Source organism: Mixophyes fleayi, chromosome 9 (genome assembly GCF_038048845.1).
Source record: "Mixophyes fleayi isolate aMixFle1 chromosome 9, aMixFle1.hap1, whole genome shotgun sequence".
Taxonomy (NCBI): Eukaryota; Metazoa; Chordata; class Amphibia; order Anura; family Limnodynastidae; genus Mixophyes; species Mixophyes fleayi.
The window spans coordinates 29,648,930-29,675,002 of record NC_134410.1 but is presented as its reverse complement, the minus strand read 5'-3'; the positions used below and the strand labels follow the sequence as shown (position 1 = coordinate 29,675,002).

Sequence of the window (26,073 nt, the reverse complement as noted above, 5' to 3'; positions counted from 1 at the left end):
TTCCTGATTGGGAGCGTGTTCTAATTTTCCAATCTGCCCAAACCATGTCTCTACCTTTTCTAGTATTGCCAAACACAGTAACTATTAAGCCTGTATTTTTTTGCCATCATTTCCCTATAATCCCATTATTATATCCCAGAGACCACCTCTCAATCTATTCCTGTGTGATAATCATCTACAATAATTTGGAGGCATTATCTAGTGACAAAGCATTGGTATGCTATTATTGTGTGACAGCCGGCATGGAAGTGTGAAACATAACTGAGTTTGCTCAAAGCACATATAGAACAATGTATTGTGCTAACAAGGTGTACAGTGACTATACAGATCGTTGTGAAGAACAGTTGTTGTACACTGCAAAAGACCTTGGCATTAAATCGGGGTGCCTGGATGGTCCTCCCAGCACACTTCAAGTTGCACATCTACCTATATGTTTTGGGAGACATCTCCGTAGCCGAGTAGTGTACCTCGGTATGCAGAGGTATAACATGTTTTATTACATTGGAGCGTGCATGAAAATAGGGCAACAAGAAGCTGTACAGTGGATGCCAGTATAAATGTAGCACAATATCCAAATACTGTCAGCTCTGTCCTTTCGAGGACTGGAAATGGCCAAATGGAGTGTCCATAATACTTCCACCCATTTATCTTATTACAATTATCTGTGTGAAGCTTATATATGCTTCCCAAGGTCACGTGGGTTTCTTCCAGGCTGCTCCGGTTTCCTCCCAGTCAAAAAAATATTTGCAGGTAGGTTAATTGGTTTTAGACTAAATTAGTTTGTGTCAATTAGATATTGAATCCTAATTAAGATTTATGCCAATGTTTTTTTACCGAACGTCTTTTAAACTCTTACAGAATGAGTTAGGGTTATGGTGTGTAAAGGAACAACATAATCCATTGATAAATGTGGTCAAGGTTCAGTATAAACTAGTATGACTGGAAGCCTTATTAGCATTTGCCTGCTGACCTAGGGTGGCGTTCTTCTTTATTAATTTTTACTTTGACACAGGATGTTTGAAATGAAGCGATGAAAGTTAGTGCAGCTGCTGCATTGGAAATATTTTGCAATATTTTAACTTACACACTTACATAACGAGGAAACAGGGCAGACATGATAGGCTTATCTGCTTTCTAATTTTGTTTTCCTAGTAGTGGGTGACAGGAAATTCTTAAAGCCCTGATAAATGGTTTATAATGTCTGTGGTAACATTCTGTATCCTTTGTACACATTATTTTTATTTATAAAGTGCCCACATATTACACAGCACTTTAGTGAATATTTAATCATTCATATCAGCCCCTACGGTGTAGTTTCCCTATCACATAAGCACACACTTGCATCAATTTTATCAGAAGCCAATTAACCTACCAGTATGGTTTTTTTTGTAGGAGTGTGGGAGGAAACCAGAGCACCCAGAGGAAATCCACGCAAACATGGGGAGAACATACAAACTCTACAAAATGAGGCAGCAGTACATTTAGTTTTACAGAATTGCACCTTCTTGACCATCTTGCACATTACAAGGTGCATCCCAAATACTGATTTTGAAAAGCACTTTTGTGCAGATGAATTGTATAGTGCCAGGTACTCCACAGGGCTTTACAATTGGGAATGACACTCGTTTGAATTTAAATTAATCTAGCTGTCGCCATCAGTTGTCAAGATTTGAATATAGTATATACTATATAGTCCCTTTTCCTCATGTGTGGTGTAGGGCATTTCAGGTTCTCCTGACTCATGCCCCATGTCAGTACCAATCTGCGCCAGTGCAACTACCTTCGGGGCATCTTTCTCTAGATCAGCCTCTCTACATTCTTGGGCTATGAGGGTGAAAATACAGAAAAGGGCACTTGCATATGGAAATTTAAAAATAGGTGAAAATATTATAGCGCATCAATAAGTTATGCTGGAATAATTATGGGTGCCAGAGCATCTATTGATAAAATCCACTCTTTATTAAACGCCTCCTGCACAAGTTTGTACTTTGCAATTAAATGACACAGTACACTGATGTTGATTCCCAAGAGCTGACACTTCATGTGTAGGGGAAGGTCACACACCCTCCTTTCCTGTGTACTGTCCACTGCAGCAGCACTATCTCAGACTCACTCACTGTTCAACCAATGTCCCTTACACTCCACTCTCCAGAGTCTGAGGTTTCACAATCATTACGTTACTCAAAGGGTAGTGGTCTCTGGCGTTAACACTACTCACAGCTAAGGATGATTTAGCAGTTCCAGGCTTGGCACACTATTGGTCTCAGCATGCCCGCAAGTGCACTCAATGTCTCTGCAGTTCTTGTCAGCTATTGCAAAGCTCCATTGGAACTCTGTCTACATCAGCCCTGGACAACCTGTGGCTCTCCAAATAGCTGGCATGGTTTGCTGGGACTTGCAGTTTCACAACATTTAGATAGCAACAACTGTACTAAGGGCGTCAGCTCCTTCAGTACACCCCTCTGATCGGAGCAGTGCTTGAATTTAAAAATCAACTTGAATTCTACTTACTCTCCTATCAGCCTCTCAGATCTCAGGTAACATATTTGGGGGTAAATTTATTGAACCTTCTAGAAAGGAAAAGTGGAGGTGTTGCCCCTAGCAACCAATCAGATTCTAGCTATCATTTATCTAGTACATTCTGGAAAATGGGTAAAGTCAACAGTGCAAAAATAGATATAGCCTATAATATCACAAAACCGCATTTTCCTTACACATGCAGCTTCCCACATGAAAGTTGCTACATGGCATATATATATATATATATATATATATATATATATATATATATGTATATATATATATATATATATATATGCCATGTAACAACTTTCATGTATGAAGCTGCAGGTGTATGCGGTGCGTTTTAAATATGCTCCCATATGTAGCTGGTATCACCTATGTGTTAGATTGTTATCTATGGAGCTTTGATCTCTCCTGCATCCAATTGAAAACAATGGGACAGGCTGTGTGCGCAAGCACATGAACTGGATGTCCTGCCACTCAGCCTGAGCACAGCAACAGGAACCATGGCTAATATGACCACTCACGCTGGTGTCCAAATCAGGGGCGCACGCAGGATTCCCAAAAAAAACCAAAAAAAAAACACGAGAGCTGCTGCGCATGTCCTATACAGCAGCCGCGGCGCTGTCAATGAAGCGTCCACGGCGGTGCTGTATACAATATAGCACCGCCGCGGACGCTTCTTTGACAGCACCGCGGCTGCTGTATAGGACAGTGGCCACATAGTTAGCGCAGGGGGGGGTTTCTGGAGACTCAGAAACCCCCCTGCGTGCGCCACTGCAAATTAAATGACATGTGGCCATTTGGTGCTGAGGATGAGTGGCCAGATTACATCTGGATTATAGTGCAACCTGCTTAAGCAGTCAGAAAGATGACCACACACGGGTTGATCACAAGCATCATCCAACCACATTTTCCAACATGCCCATTGTTGGGACCCATGGATGAAATTTGCAAGAGACTCTATGATCATCATCATCATCACTACAATGTCACTCCACTTTCCTGGGGCTCCAATCTGCTGTCAGGAGACCAGAGCAGAGGCCTCTTCTGAGCACGTGCAGGTTCATGTGTCGTGAACTTCCATTATAGACAGACATCAGATATATCTAAAAACGATTCTCCAAATGCAATGTTTAAACCAGGTAGATGCTAATAGCATTAACATGGAGATGATGTTACTGTTGAAGTATTCAAACTATAAAGCATATTATAACATTCCTAACTATGAAGATAAGCCATGTAATGAAAACAAGCTTTTCAAAACTGCTCTGCAGAATATTCACCTCATTCCGCATTTGGACGTTAAATTTTTTGCAGGCGAAACTTGGCCTTAAGCGTTGCCAGACCTACCCTAACTACACTGACTGCATTGGCCATCATCAAACCAGGTCTGGCTTATAATTTTCATGTGCCGGTGGGTTGGCGGTGTTCTCCGGTCAACAGTTTCAGAGATGACCAGGCTGTGTGTTTGTGAGCTCCTTCTGCCCCGGAGCTCTTGATCTCTCGAGATGACAATAGCACTGACACCAAACTGTGTTATAGGGTACACAGGCTGGGAACACAGCTAGCTCTGTATGTAGGGACTGGGTCGGTATTATATATATATTGGGGCATCACTGTGGCTAAGTGGTTAGCACTTCTGCATTACAGCACTGGGGTCATGAGGTCTGTGTGTGTTAGGGAATTTAGACTGTAAGCCCCAATGGGGCAGGGACTGATGTAAGTTCTCTGTACAGCGCTGCGGAATTAGTGGTGCTATATAAATAGATGGTGATGATGATGATATATACCCCAATCTAAATAATATATGCAAATGTAAATTATTATTATTAATTCGTTCATAGACTGCCAGGAGGTATGCCACATTCTGCTGAGCAGGCACTGTGCACTCCTGGTGCATGCAGCAATGTGGGGGTGGGTGTGGGGCAGGTTGCCCCTAAAGAGGAACAGCCACTCCCCCAACAGTATGGCCACATCCCCTATGGATGAACACCACCACAACTCTCTCTCTCAGACAACTATTGAGGGGGTTCCAAGACGTTGCTGTACCTGGGTCCTCTTGGTACCCATGGGTCTATAGTATTTATTGACTTGGAAATTGCTCACAGACACTTTAGTAAACAGCCTGATTCCCACTAAAATGTACAGTGACGTCATTAATCTCTAGTTGGAGATGACTCCAGTAGGTCAGCTCAGTTAGAAGTATTACATAGCCTGACAATGCTCTCAGGTTCTCCTACAGATCACCAAATTCTATGGTTATTACATAGCAGCCTCCTAGCAGCACCTGCTCACATCAGCTTAGTGACTCCGCCCTTTGACTTTGACACTGATGAGCATAGCTCCGCCTCTCTCCTCTACAGTTGCTCGTAACCCCGCCCCTTTATTTATACCTGTAGCCTCAGCACACCCCGCCTCTCTCCTTTCTAGCTGCAGATCTGAGTAGGCCCCGCCCTTCCCTTCCCGCGAGTGCTGGGCTCCGGGAACGCCCCTTCCCTCTCCTCTATGTCTGAGCTCTGAGCACGCCCCGTTTCTCCCTTCTCTGTGGCTGTGCTCAGGCCACGCCCCGCCTCTCTCCGCTCGCGGTGAACTGCTCGGCTCAGCTGCCGCTCTCGGGTGATGAGTGCGCGCTCCCGTGGGATGCTGCAGCTGTGCTGATAGCGAGGTAAGGAGCGCGCCCGGTGACAGGTCCGTTGGGTGGAGGGGGGGATCGGTATGGTAGGACACACCGAGGTAGAATGGTGGAAGGAATGAGCCTCTATGTGCTCACGGAGGGCGATGATCGGAGAGGTCGAGCCGTGCGCTTTTGTTCAGTGTGAGGCGGTGTTCTGTCCCGAGAGCGAGGCCTTCCCCGTCCATTGTCTACGGCGGGGTAACGTGAGGGCTGTACCACCCGCAAGGGACAATGCCAGCAAGTGCACTGGTAAGATCTCCACCCTGCAAGGACAATGCATCCACAGGGCACTGGTAGGACCTCCACCCTGCAGGGACAATACATCCACAGGTAGGACCTCCACCCTGCAGGGACAATACATCCACAGGTAGGACCTCCACCCTGCAGGGACAATACATCCACAGGGCACTGGTAGGACCTCCACCCTGCAGGGACAATACATCCACAGGGCACTGGTAGTACCTCCACCCTGCAGGGACAATACATCCACTGGTAGGACCTTCACCCTGCAGGGACAATACATCCACTGGGCACTGATAGGATCACCACCCTGCAGGGACAATACATCCACAGGGCACTGGTAGGACCTCCACCCTGCAGGGACAATACATCCACAGGGCACTGGTAGGACCTCCACCCTGCAGGGACAATACATCCACAGGGCACTGGTAGGACCTCCACCCTGCAGGGACAATACATCCACAGGGCACTGGTAGGACCTCCACCCTGCAGGGACAATACATCCACAGGGCACTGGTAGGACCTCCACCCTGCAGGGACAATACATCCACAGGGCACTGGTAGGACCTGCACCCTGCAGGGACAATACATCCACAGGGCACTGGTAGGACCTGCACCCTGCAGGGACAATACATCCACAGGGCACTGGTAGGACCTCCACCCGCAGGGACAATACATCCACAGGGCACTGGTAGGACCTCCACCCTGCAGGGACAATACATCCACAGGGCACTGGTAGGACCTCCACCCTGCAGGGACAATACATCCACAGGGCACTGGTAGGACCTCCACCCTGCAGGGACAATACATCCACAGGGCACTGGTAGGACCTCCACCCTGCAGGGACAATACATCCACAGGGCACTGGTAGGACCTCCACCCTGCAGGGACAATACATCCAGAGGGCACTGGTAAGACCTCCACCCTGCAGGGACAATTCATCCAGGGTACTGGTAGGACCTCCACCCTGCAGGGACAATACATCCACAGGGCACTGGTAGGACCTCCACCCTGCAGGGACAATACATCCACAGGGCACTGGTAGGACCTCCACCCTGCAGGGACAATACATCCAGGGCACTGGTAGGACCTCCACCCTGCAGGGACAATGCATCCACAGGGCACTGGTAGGACCTCCACCCTGCAGGGACAATACATCCACAGGGCACTGGTAGGACCTCCACCCTGCAGGGACAATACATCCACAGGGCACTGGTAGGACCTCCACCCTGCAGGGACAATACGTCCACAGGGCACTGGTTGGACCTCCACCCTGCAGGGACAATACCAAATGCTAGGAAACCCTTTTTTCAGACATAATGTTAGAGGATGACCAGTAAGTGCAATGCTTGGATGCCCTTCGTTATGGGTACTTCTATGACCTGCACCTTTCAAGGGTAATACCATCTGGCCCACTTGTTGTGGCCAGCAGGTACCAGTCCTTATCGCCCTAAGACACCCACCATTGCCATTTACCACATCTACCTTGTGCAGTGCTTGAAACCACCATTCTGTTTATTCATTAGCGATTAATGCATTTAGTGTCTACAATTTGGGGACTGTTCCTGGTCATTTGATTTTTCATCTTGATTTTGCAGACTTAGTGCAATATAATCCCTAGGTTCCAAATATGCAAAGTCTACAAATGTATCCTGTGTGTGACAAAAGCCTAGATCACTGGTTAGTGCTGCCTAGGGACCTCCATCGTGTTTGGTCAATATCATTGCACTGCTGTGTTCACACTGATAAGTTGTTAATGTGCGTTTCATCTGTTAACAAACTCCTGAAAAGCTCATTAACAATATGACTGATTTATTACATGATTGTTTCCACCATTGCATGCTAAAGTTTCAATGCAAAGTTTAACATTTTATAATGCCGCATTTAAAAAAAATGCATATAAAGTGTGCATTGGGTTTTACATGTATTTTTTTGTACGTTTTCCCAGTGAGAACAAGCCACATCAGTGCTAGGGGTAAATTTATCAATCCGCGGGTTTGAAAAAGGTGCCTATAACAACCAATCGGGTTCTAGCTGTCATTTTGTAGAATGTACTAAATAATTAACTGGAATCTGGTTGCTATAGGCAACACCTCCACTTTTTCAAACCTGCAGCTTGATAATTTACAGACTAAACTTCAAAGACAAAGTGGATGTTAGCTGATTTGATTTTTTATTTTTTTTAATTAATAATAATAATAATAATAATAATAATAATAAAAAAAGCACTTCTAGACTTATTTAATAACATGGGGCAGTGTGATCGTGTGCCCTACCAACCAGCCAGTATCTGACATTTGTGTGGTGTGGTATAGAAAATGAAAACAACGGTCGTCTTTGTTGCTATGAGTTGCAACACATTTGTGCACATTACACCATGATATTAAATAAGACTCCTAATGGTCTTTATTTTGTCTTCCAAAAAATGGTGATCTAGCGTATATTGGGTTCCACATAAGGATTTAGTTGCTGGAAGAAAAAAACCTTGTTTGTTTTTTTTTTTTCTACCTTTTCCCATACCTAGAGTATATTTGTGTTTGACAGCATGTTTGAGAAGGCATAGATTGTTGTACACATTATTGCTACATTAGAATGGCAGTGTGTGTCCAGTGAATTAGTGCCATACCTGAGTTTGTGCCTTTCTTAGAGGCTGCTTTATAGCCCCATTTTCCAGAAAAAAAATTCTAATTGTCATCTGTGTTCTACAGCTGCTATGTTATGACTACACTGTATAAATAAGATTGAGATCAGTTATAATTGCCCATTCTACATATGGTGAAACTAGTGTGTACAACCTTATCATATACAGTATGTAATATACATTTATTGCTTGCTTCATCTAGACCTTCTCTATAATGAGTTTATGCCATTGACTCCTTGTAATTTGCTATGATTGTGTAGTTGACATAGTTTCAAGTATTACCGCACTGAAGTAATATAATTTTTCCTCTGCCTAATATGATTTTGCTAGTTGGCTATGTCTGTGGTTTCCTCTGGTGAGCAATGTGTGCATGTATGCTTTGCAAAGCAAATCATTGTCTTCAAGCTAGTACCTTAGTGTAAGTTAGTGTCAGAACTGTTCAGTTTGTATTTTATTTTGTAGGTCCCCCCCCCAAAAAAAAATTAATAAATCTATCAACATTTATATAGCGCAAGCAGATTTCGTAGCGCTTTGCAAAAAATAAATATATATATATATATATATATATATATATATATATATATATATATATATATATATATATATATATTCACACACTTTCTTTTTTTTATATATGTTTCAAGTATTATAAAAAAAAATACATTTACAATACATTTACAACCAAGGGCTAGATTTACTAAGCTGTGGGTTTGAAAAAGTGGGAATGTTGCCTATAGCAACCAATCACATTCTGTCATTTTGAAGAAAGTACTAAATAAATGAAAGCTAGAATCTGATTGGTTGCTATAGGCAACATCCCCACTTTTGCAAACCCGCAGCTTAGTAAATCTAGCCCCAAGTATTCTTTCTTATCTGATAGTACTATACTTGGGCACAGCTAAAGCATTGAGGTAGTCAAAATAGGGAACTCTGGTGGTCTGAGTAGTGGGAATGTTATGGTACGCTTATGGTGGCTTATATGAAAGGAAACTGTACAGTCCCATATTGAAGGATGTCGGGTATTCCCTCTGCAGAACCTCTTCACTTCTTGAGGTAGAAGGTGTTAATTGCGGCGTGCTGTGTACTGCTCAGCAGGGAGCTTTTCTGTTTAATGTAACTTTTCCATGTGTGCTTATGTGATTGTTTATACTGTGCACAAGGCGTTAGTTTCTCTGCTTGCCAGAGGTTGTTCCGTGCACACCCTAGCCTTCCGCAAACAATAGGAAATACTAAGTGGATATTTGACAGGATCAACATGTTATTGCAGATGGTGAACTTATCACCACTTTTATTACTTTTTTTTTTTTTTAAATATATTTTTTACTGTATTTAACTATCTTTACAAATACAGGGAAGTATGAGCTCATTACTCTGCTTTTGCGGATAAGGCTTCAGAAACTTTACTATAAGCTGAAAGGATTATTAGAAACTACCATAGGTGTGTGCAAAGGCTTATAATTGGGATGTGCTTTCTTCTTGCCCAACATAAGTCTGTGTTTGTTTTTTGTAGCTTATTCTATCAATGGGAGATGAAGGGTCCCATAAGGATCTTACATCCCTATAGACATGCTGGTACAGTACACACAGTTCTGCTACGGTACGCTTGAAGCAACATGAACATAAGATATACCGTCTCCCATCCATGGTGCTTTTTGCATTGCATAGGGCAGTGTTGTGAAAATACAAGTCCCAGCATACCCTTCTAGCAATAAGCTGCTATATATTGGCAAAGCATGCTGGGACTTGTAGTTTCACAACATCTGGCGTGTCACAGGTTAACAAACACTGGCATAAGGCCTCATGCACGTCACGTTTATTTTAGGTACCGGACACATGTTCTAAAAGCCTATTTGACGACGATGGTCAAAAAAAATAATGTAAATTAATGGACTTTTTGTTAATTGCCTGCAATGTTTAGCAGAGTTAACGCTCTGTAAAATAAAATGTATTTCTAAGCTGATAGACGCCAGCTTCCACATTACTCAACGGTATATGTTTTTTTTACTCTCGTGGTTCCAACAAGGAGGTACCCAATAAGAAAATTAATTCTACTGCTTTTTACAAAAATGTCTCTAGCACTTGTGATTGCTTAAATCTTCTTCGTCCATACTTCATTTTCTGCTACACTGTTGGCAAGCTCTTGCATGTGATTCATAAAGGCTCTTTTATAAATAGTAACAATATTTATTTTTATTTTTTGCAGTACCCTTTTGACAATGGTGGTCCCAGGAAGTTCCCCTGGCATTCAGCATGATCGTATGTTAATGGCTGATGACAGCAGTATGGATGGAGATACTGAACCTGAGTGTAGTCCTGACCTAAAAGAAGTCCACAAGCTGCAGGAATTGGTCAGAAGACTTGAAATTCAGAACCAGCAGTTAAGGATAAAGAAGAACCCCCAGACCACCAATGATTCCGCCATTGACAATCGCCTGTCTACGTTAAACTGTACAGGTGTCATGAATAGCATGAACATCCAACCCGAGAAAGGGGACGTGGAAATAATCCCGAACCTCCACACTAAACTAGAGGAAATTCACTCTGAGAAAGAAAACATTCCCCGATTAAGGATGGACTCGCCAGGGCAGTATGAGAAGGTGTGTTCTGACTCCAAGCCTGCCGGTAAAGGAGGAAGTCACAGTGACACAGACGACAGTTCCTTCTTTAGTCTGGATGTCAGTGGGATAGCTGAGCTAGAGGAGGGCATGCGCAAAATGTCTCAGCTTGGCTCCAGTGGAGATCTCGTGGATCTCTTGGACGAAACTGCCCTCGACGAGGTTGACGTGCTGGAACTAGACTCTTGCAGCGAGGATGAGGAAGACTGCTGGTAAGTGCTTTAACAGAAGGACGATTGCATTTTTAGCTGAAAGCTTTGTGTAGGAAGCTGCCTGTTTGTTTTATTGGAATGTTTGCACCATTATATTCTAGTTGTACATTAACATTATTGGTATGTGCTGTATAAGCTCACATATGATTTTTTTTTTTAACAGTTATGATCCTTCTGCCTGTTCATTTTACTGGGCTAAATTTTAGCAACCGGTTAAGAGCAGATCAATTTCACACAAATATTTGGCAAATTAAATGCACAAAGGGGGTTTGTTTACTGCTTTCCAAAGAATATTGTTATATCTAGTCTTGCTGCTGCCAGTTCTATTTTGTGCAACTTTGTAGCTGCTGTGAAGTCTCCAGTTATGCAGAAACAATTTGCTGCGTTGAAATATTTAAACCATGTTCTCTAATATAAAAGGGATAAACATCTCTTGACCCAGATTTTATGTTGAAAGTACAGATGAATGTACTTGAGCAGTCGTGTAGGTAACAGCTGTTTTTTAGTTTCAGTTTTTGTTGGATTTTGGATTTTGAGTTCTGGAATGTGAAATAAAAATTTTTTTCAAAAAAATAGTCTTAATGTACAGTGCTGTGTAATGTCTCAGCTGTACAATGTAGAACTTGTGGTGTGATTGCTTTGCATGTCCCTATTCTTACATAATTAAAGGGAATGGCCTCCTTTTTTTTTTTTTTTTTTTTTTTTTTTGCCAATTTGTATTGGAATTAAATGTAAAAGACCTAAGGGGTCTATTTTGCAGAAAAAAAATCCTTGACAAATTTGTATTGTTGATTAGGTGCTCCCTGCAGACCATACTGTCTCACTGAAGAGGGCTATTTCAATTTCTGCCTATTTAGGTACAGTTAAACTCTGAGTTATCTAACCAGCGATGCCACTTGGGTAGGGACGTAGCTGTAGATGGTAATGGCTCTAGTTGTTGTTGACCAGATGTCAGCTTTAATTGGCGAACCAGCTGTCGTGCAGCTTGATATGCTGGGAATAATAGTTGAGTAGTTAAATTAGATTTGCATTTTCATACCTTTTGTAATCAGATGATTTATAACGCAAACATTTTTATTTTAAGGCTTTATGTCTCGCCAAAGAAGCTGGAAATCGCAGAGATGAAACCAGATTCTCCCTTAAAATGGTGCAGACAAGTGTTGGACCACCATAGCCCGGAGACGGAGGCTGCCTGTCGAACACTAATCGGCAAACTCGATCAAGGTCGGTAACGTTTTAAACTATTCTTTAGGTTTACTCCGTTAGAATGTAGACAAACTGTTCAAAATGAGCTGTTGGCGAGGGATTAGTTCTCCAAAATAAAGCGTCCAACATGAAATTTCTGCATTGGGTTATATTTGTTACTATTTAATGTTGTCTTTCATGTAACCTCATCTCACTCATTGCTGCAAGACCTCTCATGTTCCCTCTCTGGAACATCCTATCACATAATATCCTACACCTCAAACTTCAGAATCTTTAAATGCTCACTGAAGACTTCGCTCTCCCTATACCTCTCCCCTATAATCAATATTTTATTTTTTTTTAGACCAAATTTACCTGTTTTAATATCATTGCACATAGTTTGTATCCCTATCTTCTGATTGTACATCACTGTGCAAAATAAGGGTGCTTTGTAAATGAAGAATATTATAATGTGTTAACTATTAATGCATGGTGCAGGGTAACGGGATTTGGATTAAGGAAGACCTCGAAACATAACTTGCTAGTAACAGTTGAGTCCAGGGATGTTATGTGCAGTATACTTTATACAGATGTACAGGCTTCTAGCACTGTTTGTTTGAAAAGCTACTGAGTAATTGTAAAACATGCAAATGTGATGGCCTGCATAATGGTTGGGCTACCTTTACTTTATCATAAATGTTTATATCTTTGTCACACTAACACTCTGGCTACTGATTGCACACTTCATATATTAGCAGACCATGATGCCAGCAGTCCTGGTCAGTGGATTTTAAATAGTGGCTAAATCCAGGACTTTCTTTCCCCCAGAGCTCTGTCTGTCTCCTGTGATTTGATTGGTGGAGGCAGCACATGCTTGGTAACTGGAAACAACTTGCAGATTCAGATTTCAAATAAGTTAACAAGATCCAGTTAAAAAAAAAAAAAACTGTCACTGACGTGAACATATAGATGTATAATGTCACATGCTCTTCAGACAATAGGGTTCCCCACTTTTGTACAGTCCCAGCTATTTAGCAAGCGTTACTTCGCCTCCATTCCAGGGACTACCACCCTTATCAGTATTTAGTTCCCGGCCGAGCCAGGCTGGCAGGTTGCCAGCTTTTGGTGCATACTGTATGCAGAAGCTGATGGGAGCCACAAACAATCCAAGCATCCGCCACACATTGCACCCACCCGTCCTAACGTCAGTAGCATTCAATATGCAGTGTCCAATAACTCAATCGTCTGCATGCTGGCGGATGTGGGGGACTGGTAACCATATGGTAATCTGTCTGTGGTTGGCTCCACTGAAGAACTACCTATTGTAGCTGTCCTGGACACTTGTTAACTTTGAAAACTGTTCACCTAGGGCCTACATGACCAGGGCTGAAACTGTACATGTTGTTTTCCATTTATTGCACATTCTATTGCTGTATTCCTGTTCCCCCTATTTGTTAGTGAAATCTCATTCACACCTTACTTCTGTGTAAGTATTATTTTACATACCTGATACAACTTTGCCAACCTCCTTTCTTTGCAGTAATTTCAGGCTGCACAAGGTAAGCATTGTTCCTATTCAAATCTCTCCCCACGGGACATTTCCATAGCACATAACTGCGTGATCTGTAATAGTGTTTGCATCTTCTCTATCTGATCTTTTATTTCAACTAACCTGGAAATGCTTTTAAATTGTCATTGTAGCAAGTAGATGGAAAAGCCTGTACTGCAGCCCGCTGGCGTCGCCAAGTGCGCATAACGGCAACAATGAGAGCAGCTGTTGTAGCAATACCCTAAACTCACCGGGGTGCCTCAAATCCACTAACAAACCACTACTAACCTGTGGCAGCTCAGGTATGGCATGTCCTGTCATGCAGAATGTGAATGGCATGTTTCCTAATGAGTAAAGCCTAATTGTGTTGATGATTACAACATTATTATAAATCCTTTTGATTTAAAATTGTATGAAAGCAGAGGGTTTGTGTTTAATATTCCTCCTCCATGTGGCTTGGCTTCTCTCTGTTACTGCAACGCTGGTAATGTTGACTGTGTGGTTTACTGTACACTTTGACTTGTTTAACATGTCAGTTTTTATTTACTTTGTTTTTGTCAGTCGTACTGCAGTTTGCTCTGTTGCACGAGGTAATAATGTTCCAGGATTTTTCTGTTAAGCTTTCATGTGAACCGAACAAAGAATTTTCATCGAAAAACTTATGTTTGTGGGTTTGGTTTAGCTTTAAGGTTTGGCAAAATACGTTGGCAATTGTTTCAAACTTTAATAGGATTGGATTTGATTGAAATGTGTGTTTAATTATTTCCCAACCCACAGTGTGTTCCACGCCACATAATGCTAGTCATCTAGTTTGTTATCTGACCGTTCTAGTAAAGATTGACCGATGTACAACCACCTCTCCTCCTTCTCCTGGCCAGCATGGAGATAATCTGGTTACAGACCTATATTTCCTGTTATAGGCTGTGTGACAGGGACCATGTCCAGTTCCACTATAATCACAATAACAATCACGTATATAACATTAGTGTATCAAAGGTAGAAGAGCTGCATAGGAATACATGAGTGTATCGGAAAAAAAGGCATTGATCCTTTGTACTCACCAAAGTCCTTATTATTGCTATTCTAGCTACTTCCAACTGTACTCTGTTAAAAACAGGTAGTGTTGATTCCACATATTGCAATAGATGTTAAGCGGACCAACTCATGCCAAAGTCTTCCCCTTTAGGCCAGTTCTACACTAAAAGGGGAATTAAATTCTCCGCAGAATTTTTTTTTTTTTTTCTTTACGCTGCCTTAAAAAAAATGTAAAACAATCCGCGCGGGTTTGGACATGAATTTGCAGATGTTTTTACTTAACGCAGCGTTAAAAATCGTTAACCATTGGTGCATACAAACTTTTAAGGGCTGGGAGGGTTTAACGCGGCCATCTAGAATAAAAAATGCATTGGCATATACTTGTATTTCATTACACAACCTTCTATTTTATTATATCTACATACAGCCCTTTTTTTTTTTTTTTTTTTTTTTTTTAACATGCTTTTTGTAAAAACAAATTCATCTTTTCCATGTTATACATTAATGAGAAGCATAATATAGGTGCAAGATAAACATGGCGATTTGACAGTTTACCGCACCGTGTTAAAGAATTGAATAACTTTTAACTCTTCTCCCACCCTATACATTCAATGGATAATCTGCTTGTCCACGATTTTGTTGTTTTTCTTTTTTTTATTTTTTTAGCCTTTTCTTTTCTGCTTGGTGGGTGCATAGGACGGTTGTTTAATTCTACCTGAAAGAGCCAAGTACCTGGATCACTTCTGCCATTACTGCCCTGGTTAGAACAATACTACACACATGGCTGGTGGCGTCGGCTTCTAGTAGTCTTCCTGCTGCATGAATCAACTGATCCAATAATCTGATCAAAATTGGATCATTATCGGGCATCACAGTTGTTTTTTGCCCACTGTTGCTGTAATATCGGGCTATGACATGCAGTGTGTTTGGCTGGCATTAGACAGAACTAACACTTCAGTTGGCCTAATGCTGGCACAAATAAAAACGAGAACACACTTACTGAATCTGGTTGAGTGATCCATGTGTGGTGTGTTTAATTTTTCATTTCCCTTTTTGAGTTAGTCTTGTCCTAGCACACCAAGTAATGTTTTAGGGGAAAGGGCCAATGCAACTGACCCATGCAACGGTCTTTATTAATTGTTATGTGTTTAAGTCCTTTTCAATTTGTCTGTTTCTTTAAGGTTACTTGAGTGTCCATTCTGCACTCAGCTCTCAGTCTTCTGTGGACAGTGAATTGAGCACATCAGATGACTCCATATCTATGGGATACAAGCTTCAAGACCTGACCGACGTTCAAGTTATGGCCCGACTTCAGGAGGAAAGTAAGAGAACACAAATGGTTCTCTTACTATAATGCGTCTTGTGTCTCTTTAGAGGTGGTGTGTAGCTAATGGCCGCCTGATCTACCAGCCTATGGTACACACAATGCCCACACCTACTTTATTTTATACAAGCCACACTTTTATACTTTTATTGGATTTGCTATCTCCTTTTCCTTATGTAATTCGCTCTTTATGCTGGGGTTAGAGATACTCAAAGTTCGATCAAATGACACCTGTTGGCGACGGATGTGTTTGCCAATAGACCCGTTGATTTGAATTTGGGGTTTACTTTAAATTTAGAAATAAACCTATTTAAAGACTCTTAGGGGCATATTAAATTCCGATCCCGATCCGCTGGATCGCGCCGGAACAGCCGTGAACCTAATCCGCGGTACCGCAATAACGTGGATTTTCGTTCGCAGCCCATAGGCGTTATTGCGGTACCGTATTACCGGCAGTAGATCGGATCGGAATTGAATATGCCCCTTAGAATAAAGATTTAATTTTTTGTTCTAAATGCAAACACTACTGTGTTCAGGTTTGCCATTAAAAAATGTTAAAATATATCCATTTAAGATCAAAACATGGATGAACCATTTTTTTTTTGTCTTGTCGTTTTTTTTTGTTTTTTTTTCAGAAATTCTAGCGAATAGTCACATTTTTCTACCAATTTAGTTTGAACACATCCAAGAACTGACATCTGTAGCTGGAGTAATAACACACCCTGTTCATGTACAGTAGTCATTTGTTTTATTTTTTTCTTTGGGGAAGGGGGGGGTATCATAACTGTCCTTGAACAAAAGCTCTGCCCCCCCTCTCTCCCCCTGAGCAGAAGCAGCAGCCAAATCTAACACAGGAGGACTTGTCCACAAAGGTCCCTTTTTGAGGAGCTGATGAAGTGAAATAAAAGCCTGGCTCCTAGATAAGTGTCATTATAAAGTGTGTACTGATGTGTACAATGTTTTTGATCCCAGGGTAAATTTGTGCTGATCTATGAATCTGCTGTGGACTCTCCCATCTCTCAGCTTGCTGTCCTATGTATCTTTGGAATAGAACTGTTATGGCTGCTATACCTAGGCCCCGTGTTACATTTACCCATCTTAGTCTGACTATTTAGTGACTTCCTTCCTGAAAATAAACTTTCCTCCCATGTCTGCAGCTTTTGTTTAGAGAGATCCCCTGAAACTGCTCACATTTCAGAGCCTGTATATCGGTGGGATAATATACCTGAAGTATATTATCCCAGTGATACCAACTGCAGCGTTGGTATTAATCCACCTCCATTTATTTTTTTCTTCTTCCTAAAAATAAGGCAGAAGCTCCTTTATTGGAAAAAAAAAAACAAACAAACTAAAAAATACAGTGTCAGGAATTGTTTTTGTTTTGAATCAATTTCCGAATTTATAAGCCTCCTGCTACTATCTGTTCCACTTATTACATCAAAAATGATGTATTTTAGCATAAGTGGTCTCACATAAAGTAGCTACTAATATCATTTGAAAACCTATATGTAAAAGTTCCAGGAGCTTATCCAGAATGGATCATGTTTGAGATAAGGTCATTGTATACACTTGTAATTCCTAGAAGGACACAATGGGGCATATTCAATTGTTAGTTTTTACTCAGCGGGATATTCTATTACCGTTATTACGGTAATAGTAAGCTGGATTTCAGCTTGTGGCTCAGGGAGCTGCGAGCTGAAATCCAGCGAGAAAACTACCGTAATAATGGTTTTTACGTGCACTAATAGTGCACGCACCATGAGATTTTCGGCGTTTCCGCTGACAATTGAATATGCCCCTATAAATAGCGTTTTAACAGACTATTAAGGTATTTTTCTAGTTGCTTTAGAGATGCAAATAACAAATCTCCTGAGACCATATTTTGTAAATAGTATACTTAGTAGTTACTTTGTAACTTTTGGACTACCCCAAATAAATATATAGTGCAAGAATCTGTATAAGAAGTGTTAAAAATGTTTGTTCTGTCATGGAAGCAGTACTGAGATGATGACAGAAGAGTGGTTGGGCTGGAGTGGGTTTACTTAATATCAAAGAATATAGCATAGAACACAAATGAGGTGCACATAACAAGTACATGACAGACATGCAATGAAACGATTAAGGGGTGCAGTTATCAAACCTTCTAAAAGGGGACAAGTGGAGGTGTTGCCCATAGCAACCAATTGTAGCTATCACTTTCTAAAATGCACTAGATGACGGCTAGAATCTGGTTGCTATGAGCAACGCCTCCACTTTTCCCTTTCAGAAGGTTTGATAACTACGTGTGAAAAGCTTTAGGGGTAAACACATTTCTTGCTATGTGCTTACTGTATACCAAAGGGAAATCGATGTGAAATATATAAAATCTACTAGAACTTGACAAAAACTAGATATCAATTAATGATTGTTAGTAGTAGTTTATATAGAAAGGTGACTTGTGATTTATGGATCTTTAACATTGCGCATGGGTAGGGAAGGATATAGGTTCTCCATTCAGCATCATGCTGGGAGGAACAGGAAAGAGGGATCACTGGTCACCATCCCAAGGCTACTTAGGTCTGAGTCATTGCTTTGTTGCATTTTACATAATAGAAATTATGATCTGTACAGACTAGTGGACATATGGATCTATATCTGACATACTTTTGCCTTTTCAGCGTTTCAAATAAATGCTTTTTGTTTTTCCTTTTTCGTTTGTAGATTCATTGAAATTTTGTGGCTAAGCCGATTGTAATTTTTCAGGTCTCCGGCAAGACTATGCCTCCAGTTCGGCGTCTGTCTCTAGGCGCAGTTCTAGCGCCTCCCTCCATTCTCTCAGAAGAGGGACCTTCAGCGATCAAGAGTTTGACACTTACAGTCTGGAGGATGATGACGACTGTGACTGTTCTCTGTCCTTCCGTAGTACCCACCGGTATTCTCCTTCCCCTCTCAGTTCACCTCGATGTCAGTCGCCGTCAGCCACAGGTGATGGCAGGTCAGCCGCTTCCCGCATAAGACCTCCTCGTAGATCTATGCAAAATCCTGTGCAAGAGCGGATGAAGTACCCAGGTTGTGAAGGTAAACTGTATATCCAATATTCCATTACCCTATTATGTGCATTAAATGAGGCTTATTTTGAAAATAATGATGTAACTGGATCTATTTACTCCATTTTGGAAGTGAAATTTCTATTGGTTAAAATCTTAAAGGGGTACAATGACAAACTATACTCCAAATAACATTCGGGAGCAATGATTGTAGTACACATGGAAAATAAGTAACAAGGAATATGTGGACATTCAATTAAGACTCTTGTCAAGAAAAGAGTAATGAATATTTGCTATTCAGGAAGTTGTGCTTGCAGCCTATAAAGGTATAAAATTTAAAAAATGCTGCGCTTATTGATTTACACTGAGCCATAAAGAACACTATAGATACAGGAGATGTCTGAAAGAGTGCAGTTTGATATAAAGATTTATTTGATATTATTAAACGTAACCAAATCTCTGTATCATAAAGAAGCATTCACAACCCTAAAACAATTGGACTAATTCTGTCACTGATTAGTTGAAAGCCGCAATTCTATATATCCACTCCTAGAAAGATAAGTAATGTCTGTAGAGTCTGATAAGCAGGTGATATGAGACCTAAAACAGAACTTGTACAATCAGAAGGATGATGAAAGTGCTATGAACAGCGATAGTACATGAAGGATATAGTCTGATGCTGCCTAATGGACAGATCTGGTTGCAACTTCTCTGTGCACATGGAAGAGATACTGCTGATCGGTCTACACTCACATGGTGACAAGTTTATCTGACGGATTGGTGAGATCTATTTGTACACCGGTCACTACAACTGCTATGCAGAATTGGTGATTATTCTCACACTGGCTATGCAAACTGCTACTAGAGACTGTAGGGATGGTTTAAGTTTCCTTTTATGTCTTCTACTTGACCTGCACGATGGGTCCTGGAATTGAATTGAAGCTCTCCAGGTGCATAAATGAGGTGTGAGGCAACTTGCACTGCATTGAATTTGCCCCAAACTGAACGCAGCAATTCCACAAATCTAGATATGATATACCTGAGAGTTTGAACATGTGCAGAAAATGTCTCCAGTATGATCAGTGTAAAGCTGGGTACACACTACAGAATTTTCCAACAACTTTTTATGCCGATCGATGTTCCGATCGCTCGGTCCATGGACTGCATACACACTAGCCTTGTTTAGGATGATAAAGGGAAGAGCGGACGTCCCTTTAGCGACTTTTTACAGCCATGTTGTGAGCAATGACTGTAATTTCGTACTCACTGTTGTGGATCGGTCGGAAGTTTATACACACTACACAGCGGAAACGAGATTGGAACGAAAATATTAAACGGTACGACCAACTAAATGAGGCGACAATCGTCTATTTGGGCAGACTTTTCGACCATCGTGTCACTGCACACACTGACCCGACTTTTGAGCGAGCGGTCGTATGTCGGCTGATTTAGCCGATTACTGGACGAAAACCGTGTAGTGTGTACCTAGCTTTACTCTGTCCACACTTGGAAATGTAACTGTTTTCCAGCAACGGACAGTCTCCTTTCTGAGCAATCATTTGTAATAGATTGTGTGCCAATGTCACATACAACTAAAATGCAGGTGTATGCTTCAGTGCCACTAGTAACACAAATACAATAGTGAACCTATATATAATAAGCTGCATACATATTGCTATGTATTACAAATTGCAACTTCTAGAAAACAGATAAGTTACTTGGTTAATGCGGGGGTAGATGATTGGTGGGATAAACCAAATAGAAGGCAAATAACATACAAGGATGGGGGTGATTTTAGTTTGCACACCTGAATTTATACAGTATATAAAAGGTGGTGATCTGCTGAGACAATCGATCTAAAATACAATGTTACCTACAATAACTAATCTATAGTTATTATTATTATTATTATTATTATTTATTTATAGGGCGCCACTAGGTATCCGTAGCGCCGTACAGGGACAGACAGAAATACAGTACAGGGTGAGACATCACGGAACAGTTAACAAAAAGCACAGTAACTCAGAAGCTCAAAGTACAGCTAGATGACAGGCGAGAGCCCCAGCGGGGTAGCTAGAGGTGTAGAAGGGCCTCACAGAAGAGACAAGGAGCTGGAGAGCAGAGTTAAGGTGGTGGAGAACAGGAGGAGAGGAGGCATGTTAGTTGCATGTTAGTCACAGCAGTGGCTTTTGTATACTTGATTTGTGTGCAGACTAAATCTCCTGTAATTATCTAATCACACCACAAGTAATCTGTCTGTGTGGCCACTATAAGACTGGAAAAGGGAATGTGACACCCTGCGTCACACAATGTCACAGCGTGACACCACGGCTGGATAAATACCATCAACCAGGGAGCCTATGAGCTGTTGATCGTAGAAAGATCTTCCCTGGCTCCTAGATTTAATGGACGCCCGACTTCTACATTATATAGTCCACTGTTAAGTCTATCTGCGGGTACTGCAGTGACAACTGTATGGGTTTAGTTGTTACAAAAAAAATAGATAAATATTTGTGCTGCATTTGTTATTTCTGTTTTAGTTTTATTGGTTTGTGCTGGAGTCCGTAACCAACAAGCTACATTTGTCCTTGTGCATTTTAGATGACATGCGGCATAGTATGCCGAACCTTGCAAAAACAAGTTTACGGTCCTTGGAGGCCGTGAGGAGCAGCCGCAGCTTGGAGTCCGATCTTCAGGGACCAAACGGCCGACTAACCAGAATCCAACAGCCGACAGCCAGTACGTTCTGTAACAAAATAGTAAAAATTACAAAGCAACTGTTTTTAGCAAAACACATTCTCCAAAAAATACCAAATTGTTATCTGTATATTTATAAAGAATTTCACATTCTCTGCTTTGAGATATAATTGCATTAGATGTCAGTTATATGCTGTAAGGTGGACAGATCTATTAATATTTACTTCCAAGCCACAGAGCTATAAATGATAAAGGATAATTAATTATTGCATTATTTACAAGTGCAAATGTATAGCAAGCAGACATTCACTGTGTAGGACTGTTCTATGGATATAGCTGCACTTTGGCCTTGTGTGGGAATAACCACCTCCGTGTTCCACATCACCAGACAGATACAGATGAATTTGTTGCTGGGGCTGTGAAAATCATGCTGGTAATATGAGGATGTGGCTACAAGCTGCTAGGGCATTGCCAGGGACAGTTGTTTCCCAGCAGCCAAAGGCTGTAATCTTATATTACAACTTTACAACTTTTTTTTTTTTTTTTTTTAGGGTTGCAGGAATTGTATGTGTCTTTTTATATAGGTGCGGATGTAACACATTCATGTTGTCGTAGGTACCCCGCCAAATAAACTGAGGTACAGCTCCAGCCAATCAGCAGTTGTCCGCCAGCCAAGCAAAGCAGGTTTAAGCACAAGTTCCCTCCTGAACTCCAGGCAACCAGTAAAATCATCTGGCTATAACAGTTCGAGTGGTATCCGTAAAATGCAGCCTTCAGCTGGTTTAGCTGCAGCGATTCCTGGTGCGGCTTCTAGAAGCGGTAACTTCCCACCCTCCATAAAACACTCAGGTGTAAAACCTCCGTCACCTGCAGCTCCTAAAAGTAAGATGATGCAGCCATCCAGGAGGTGAGTGGTCATCATCTGTTTCTCAGACTATGACAGACTAACCCCACCCACTCTGACTTACCTGTGAGAGGGACCGGTTTGTGCCACCAAAACCAGCACCTCTCGCTGACGTAGAGCTCAGGGGCAGAAGTGGTAGTAGATCCTATATCTGTACTTATTCATGAGAACGCAGCCTATTATTTATCTTGGAACTGGTGTCTCCTAATATTAGTCCAGTGACATCAACATTGACTATTAGAAGTATCTAAGTGATTCACAAAGAAAATGCCTGCAATGTAACTGATCCTTCATCATCCGCTATTATATAGCGCTACTAATTCCGCAGCGCTGTGCAGAGAACTCGCATCAGTCCCTGCCCCATTGGAGCTTAGTCTAAATTCCCTAACATACACACACACACGCAGACAGAGACTAGGGTCAATTTGATAGCAGCCAATTAACCTACTAGTATGTTTTTGGAATGTGGGAGGAAACCGGAGCACCCAGAGGAAACCCACGCAAACACGGGGAGAACATACAAACCACACAGATAAGGTCATGGTTGGGAATCGAACTCATGACCCCAGTGCTGAGAGGCAGAAGTACTAACCACTAAGCCACCGTGCTGATCCTTTCTGCAAGTTTTATTTAAAATTTTTGTTTTAGATTCTTTTTATAAGTTGTATACGTTACAATGTACTATATAGAATAAAATGAATCTTGAAAAATTTATAAGCTCTTTTTTCCTGGAAATCACTTGTAGCAAGCTTGCTGTCTGTAATTCATGTAAATATACAGGAGAGCTTAACTTCTACACGCCCATAAGCCCTACTCCATTTGTGATGGTCACTGGCTCACTGCATTTATTTGAGTGGTGGTGTTTTACATTCTACAAAGACTTTAAGTTCACCATACAGCTATTTGACTCTATTTCTCCTCCACCCATTGTCGAGAGACAAAATGCGAACTTGGTCTCTGCTAGGATTCAGAGTTAGTGGGGTTGGACTGTCTGGTTGCCTTCAGTGTTTGAGAGTTATTGTTTTTGTTTTGTGTTTTTTTGTTTTTTTTTATTGTTTCTAAAAGGATTATTTTTTAACATTTATATACAGATCTGTTAACTCCTCAAAGGCACATACACTGGATAATGATGACTCGTGGAAAGATGGATGCTACTAGTTCACCCCCAAGATGAGGCTATTTCCCCAAGTCCAGCGGGCTGGACGTTAATATTTTAGGGGGGGGAAGACGAGAATCTTTCCCGCTCTTCAGATTTGAAGACCCATTTTGTGTTTTCAATACCGTTTTACGTTTCAAATTTTTCATTCTTCAGACTTTGAATTGAAAAATCCAAAATGTGTTGTGTTGCTTGTCGTAGCGGATACACCTGTTTGCACCGAAACACTGAGCCATTTGGTTATAGAAGGATACAAATGTAGACTTGTTACCACTGACCTTTTTGCACGATTGCTGTTGTTAAAATTAAAGTGCCGCCTCCCCACTCTGGAAGCAGCCATTTTGTGGGCAGAGCTAATTAATATGCATTAGAAGGCAGCCTGTCCGTTCATTAGTGACATCACTAATGAACATAACCTCTTCCTACAAAATGTCTGTTTCCAATGTGTATGTTGTGGTACCCTGTCTGTTACTGAAGATTATGTGAAATCCATTGTTAGAAACAGATATGTAATGTTGATGGTCTTTTCATTTTAATATATATCTAGTTTTCTGTTTATTTTCCCATATTTCTTTTTTTTTTTTTTTTTTTCTACTTTTTATTTTTTTCTACTTTGCAGCAGAGACAATTTTTTCATCTGCCAATTTTTAAAGTCCGTGATGAATTGACTTCAGAAAAAAAGTGAATATATGTATATACATAGATCTATTGTTGCGAGATTTAGAGTCTGCCTCAAGGATTAGAAGATTAAATCCCTCGCCAGTACGAACGGTTTAGAAGAAGTCACAAATGACGATGGTGCACAATATTTGTGTGGTTATATGAAGTTGATTAGTTGCAGTGTGTAGAAGAGACTTTGTTTTTGTGGAACGTCTCCTTTTGATTATCTTGCTTGACGACCTCTCGGTAAATACAAAAAAATAAAATAGACTAAATCTAGACTGGTATTCTTTTCTTTGTCATTATAAAAACAAAAAAAATCAACTTTATGCCTCACAAGTTTACTTCAGGCTTTTATGAGTAGGAATCCAATATGCCTCTTAAAATATATATTTTTAAATTAAAAAAAAAAAACTTTTTTTTTTTTTTTTTTTAATTTTCCCCTTAATTTTGTTTTTTTGTGGTATTTACTTTTTTTTTTTTTTTTTTTTTTTTTTTTTTTATGAAATCCCTTTTAGTATAGAAGGGTGCTAAAAAGAGAAGAAAACAAGTAGATATGTTTTTAATGGGTTGTATTTTTTTCTTTATAAGGAACAAGTAAGCAGCACTCAAATAGACTAACACTGGGGTTTTTCCAATACTATTTTTATATAGCGCAAGCATATTTAACAGTGCTGTAAATATGGTTTTTAATAGGAATAAATGTGAAGCAGAGTAAAAGGCGCTTTGGGAGGGGAGGAGGCAGACTGTCTTAACCTTAAAACTAGAGACCACTGACGGTGTGATGGAAGTTTACTGCAGCCAATCGGAACACAATAGTTAGTGTATCATAAAAGGGGGTGGTACCCTTGGCACGCAGTGATGTTACATTACTACCCTAGTGGAAATATAACATTTTTATCACACAGGTTTTTTTTTTTACAAACCGTGCAAATGTGCGTAGTATTTGGACCAAGCCGAAGGACTTGTCCTATTGTGATCAGTTTTGAATTAAAGTAGATTTAAATATGAGAGCTGCCTAAGAAAGTGTGTATAATAGAGATCAATAGATCTTTATGCTGAGACACATATGTAAGGTAGCCTTACTGCTGCTCGGTGAAGGATAGGATTTGCCCTGTTTCCCAGAGGAGCGAGGTAGGTACTTCACTTTTGTGTGTGGTTTATGAAGTACCAGTAGAAGTCTGAGTAATGCAGGATGATCAGAGCAGATGGCAGAGATGATCATTCTGGTCATATAACCCATTATGCTGTCTGCTCTTTAATAGTCTCCTATTTAGAGACAATACCTGGAAGAGAGCCCGGGGAAAATCACTTTCCTTCAGACACGGATGAATGGAATTAACGCACACAGCAGAATGAAAGGGAAGCTAAGCTTGTTCTAGATAGACCTAGGTGGAGGTTATATACAGTATATGTTTATATAAAGGTTGCAGTGTATTACAAGAGAATTGAATGATGCTGCAAAATAAGTAGTGTTTTATTGATGGTACTGCAAAGAACTTACAGCCCATGTCCATATTTTAGCAGTAGCCCACAGCTCCCATATTAATAGATTTTACACATAGTTCAACCGATGTGCTTCACTGCATTCATCTGGTTGCAGATGGGGGGGGGGCAACTTGTGCAGTA

At 40.9% G+C, this 26,073-nt stretch overlaps 1 protein-coding gene across 3 annotated transcripts; it reads left to right on the top strand.

Moving 5' to 3' along the window:
• Positions 1 to 5,075: 5,075 nt before the first annotated feature.
• LOC142102359 (SLAIN motif-containing protein-like) lies at positions 5,076 to 24,723 on the top strand. 3 transcript variants are annotated; one of them, XM_075187181.1, is made up of 9 exons: positions 5,076 to 5,191; positions 10,285 to 10,908; positions 11,993 to 12,132; positions 13,795 to 13,944; positions 15,859 to 15,999; positions 18,744 to 19,058; positions 21,629 to 21,766; positions 22,340 to 22,631; positions 23,720 to 24,723. In XM_075187181.1, exons 2-9 carry the CDS (start codon positions 10,298 to 10,300, stop codon positions 23,784 to 23,786), a joined length of 1,854 nt encoding a protein of 617 aa, XP_075043282.1. In that variant the 5' UTR covers positions 5,076 to 5,191; positions 10,285 to 10,297; the 3' UTR covers positions 23,787 to 24,723. The 3 variants fall into 3 exon arrangements, with proteins under 3 accessions (XP_075043282.1, XP_075043281.1, XP_075043280.1); XM_075187179.1 differs by lacking the exon at positions 5,076 to 5,191 and adding an exon at positions 5,204 to 5,449; XM_075187180.1 differs by lacking the exon at positions 13,795 to 13,944 and having other exon boundaries at positions 5,085 to 5,191.
• The last annotated feature ends 1,350 nt before the right edge of the window (positions 24,724 to 26,073 follow it).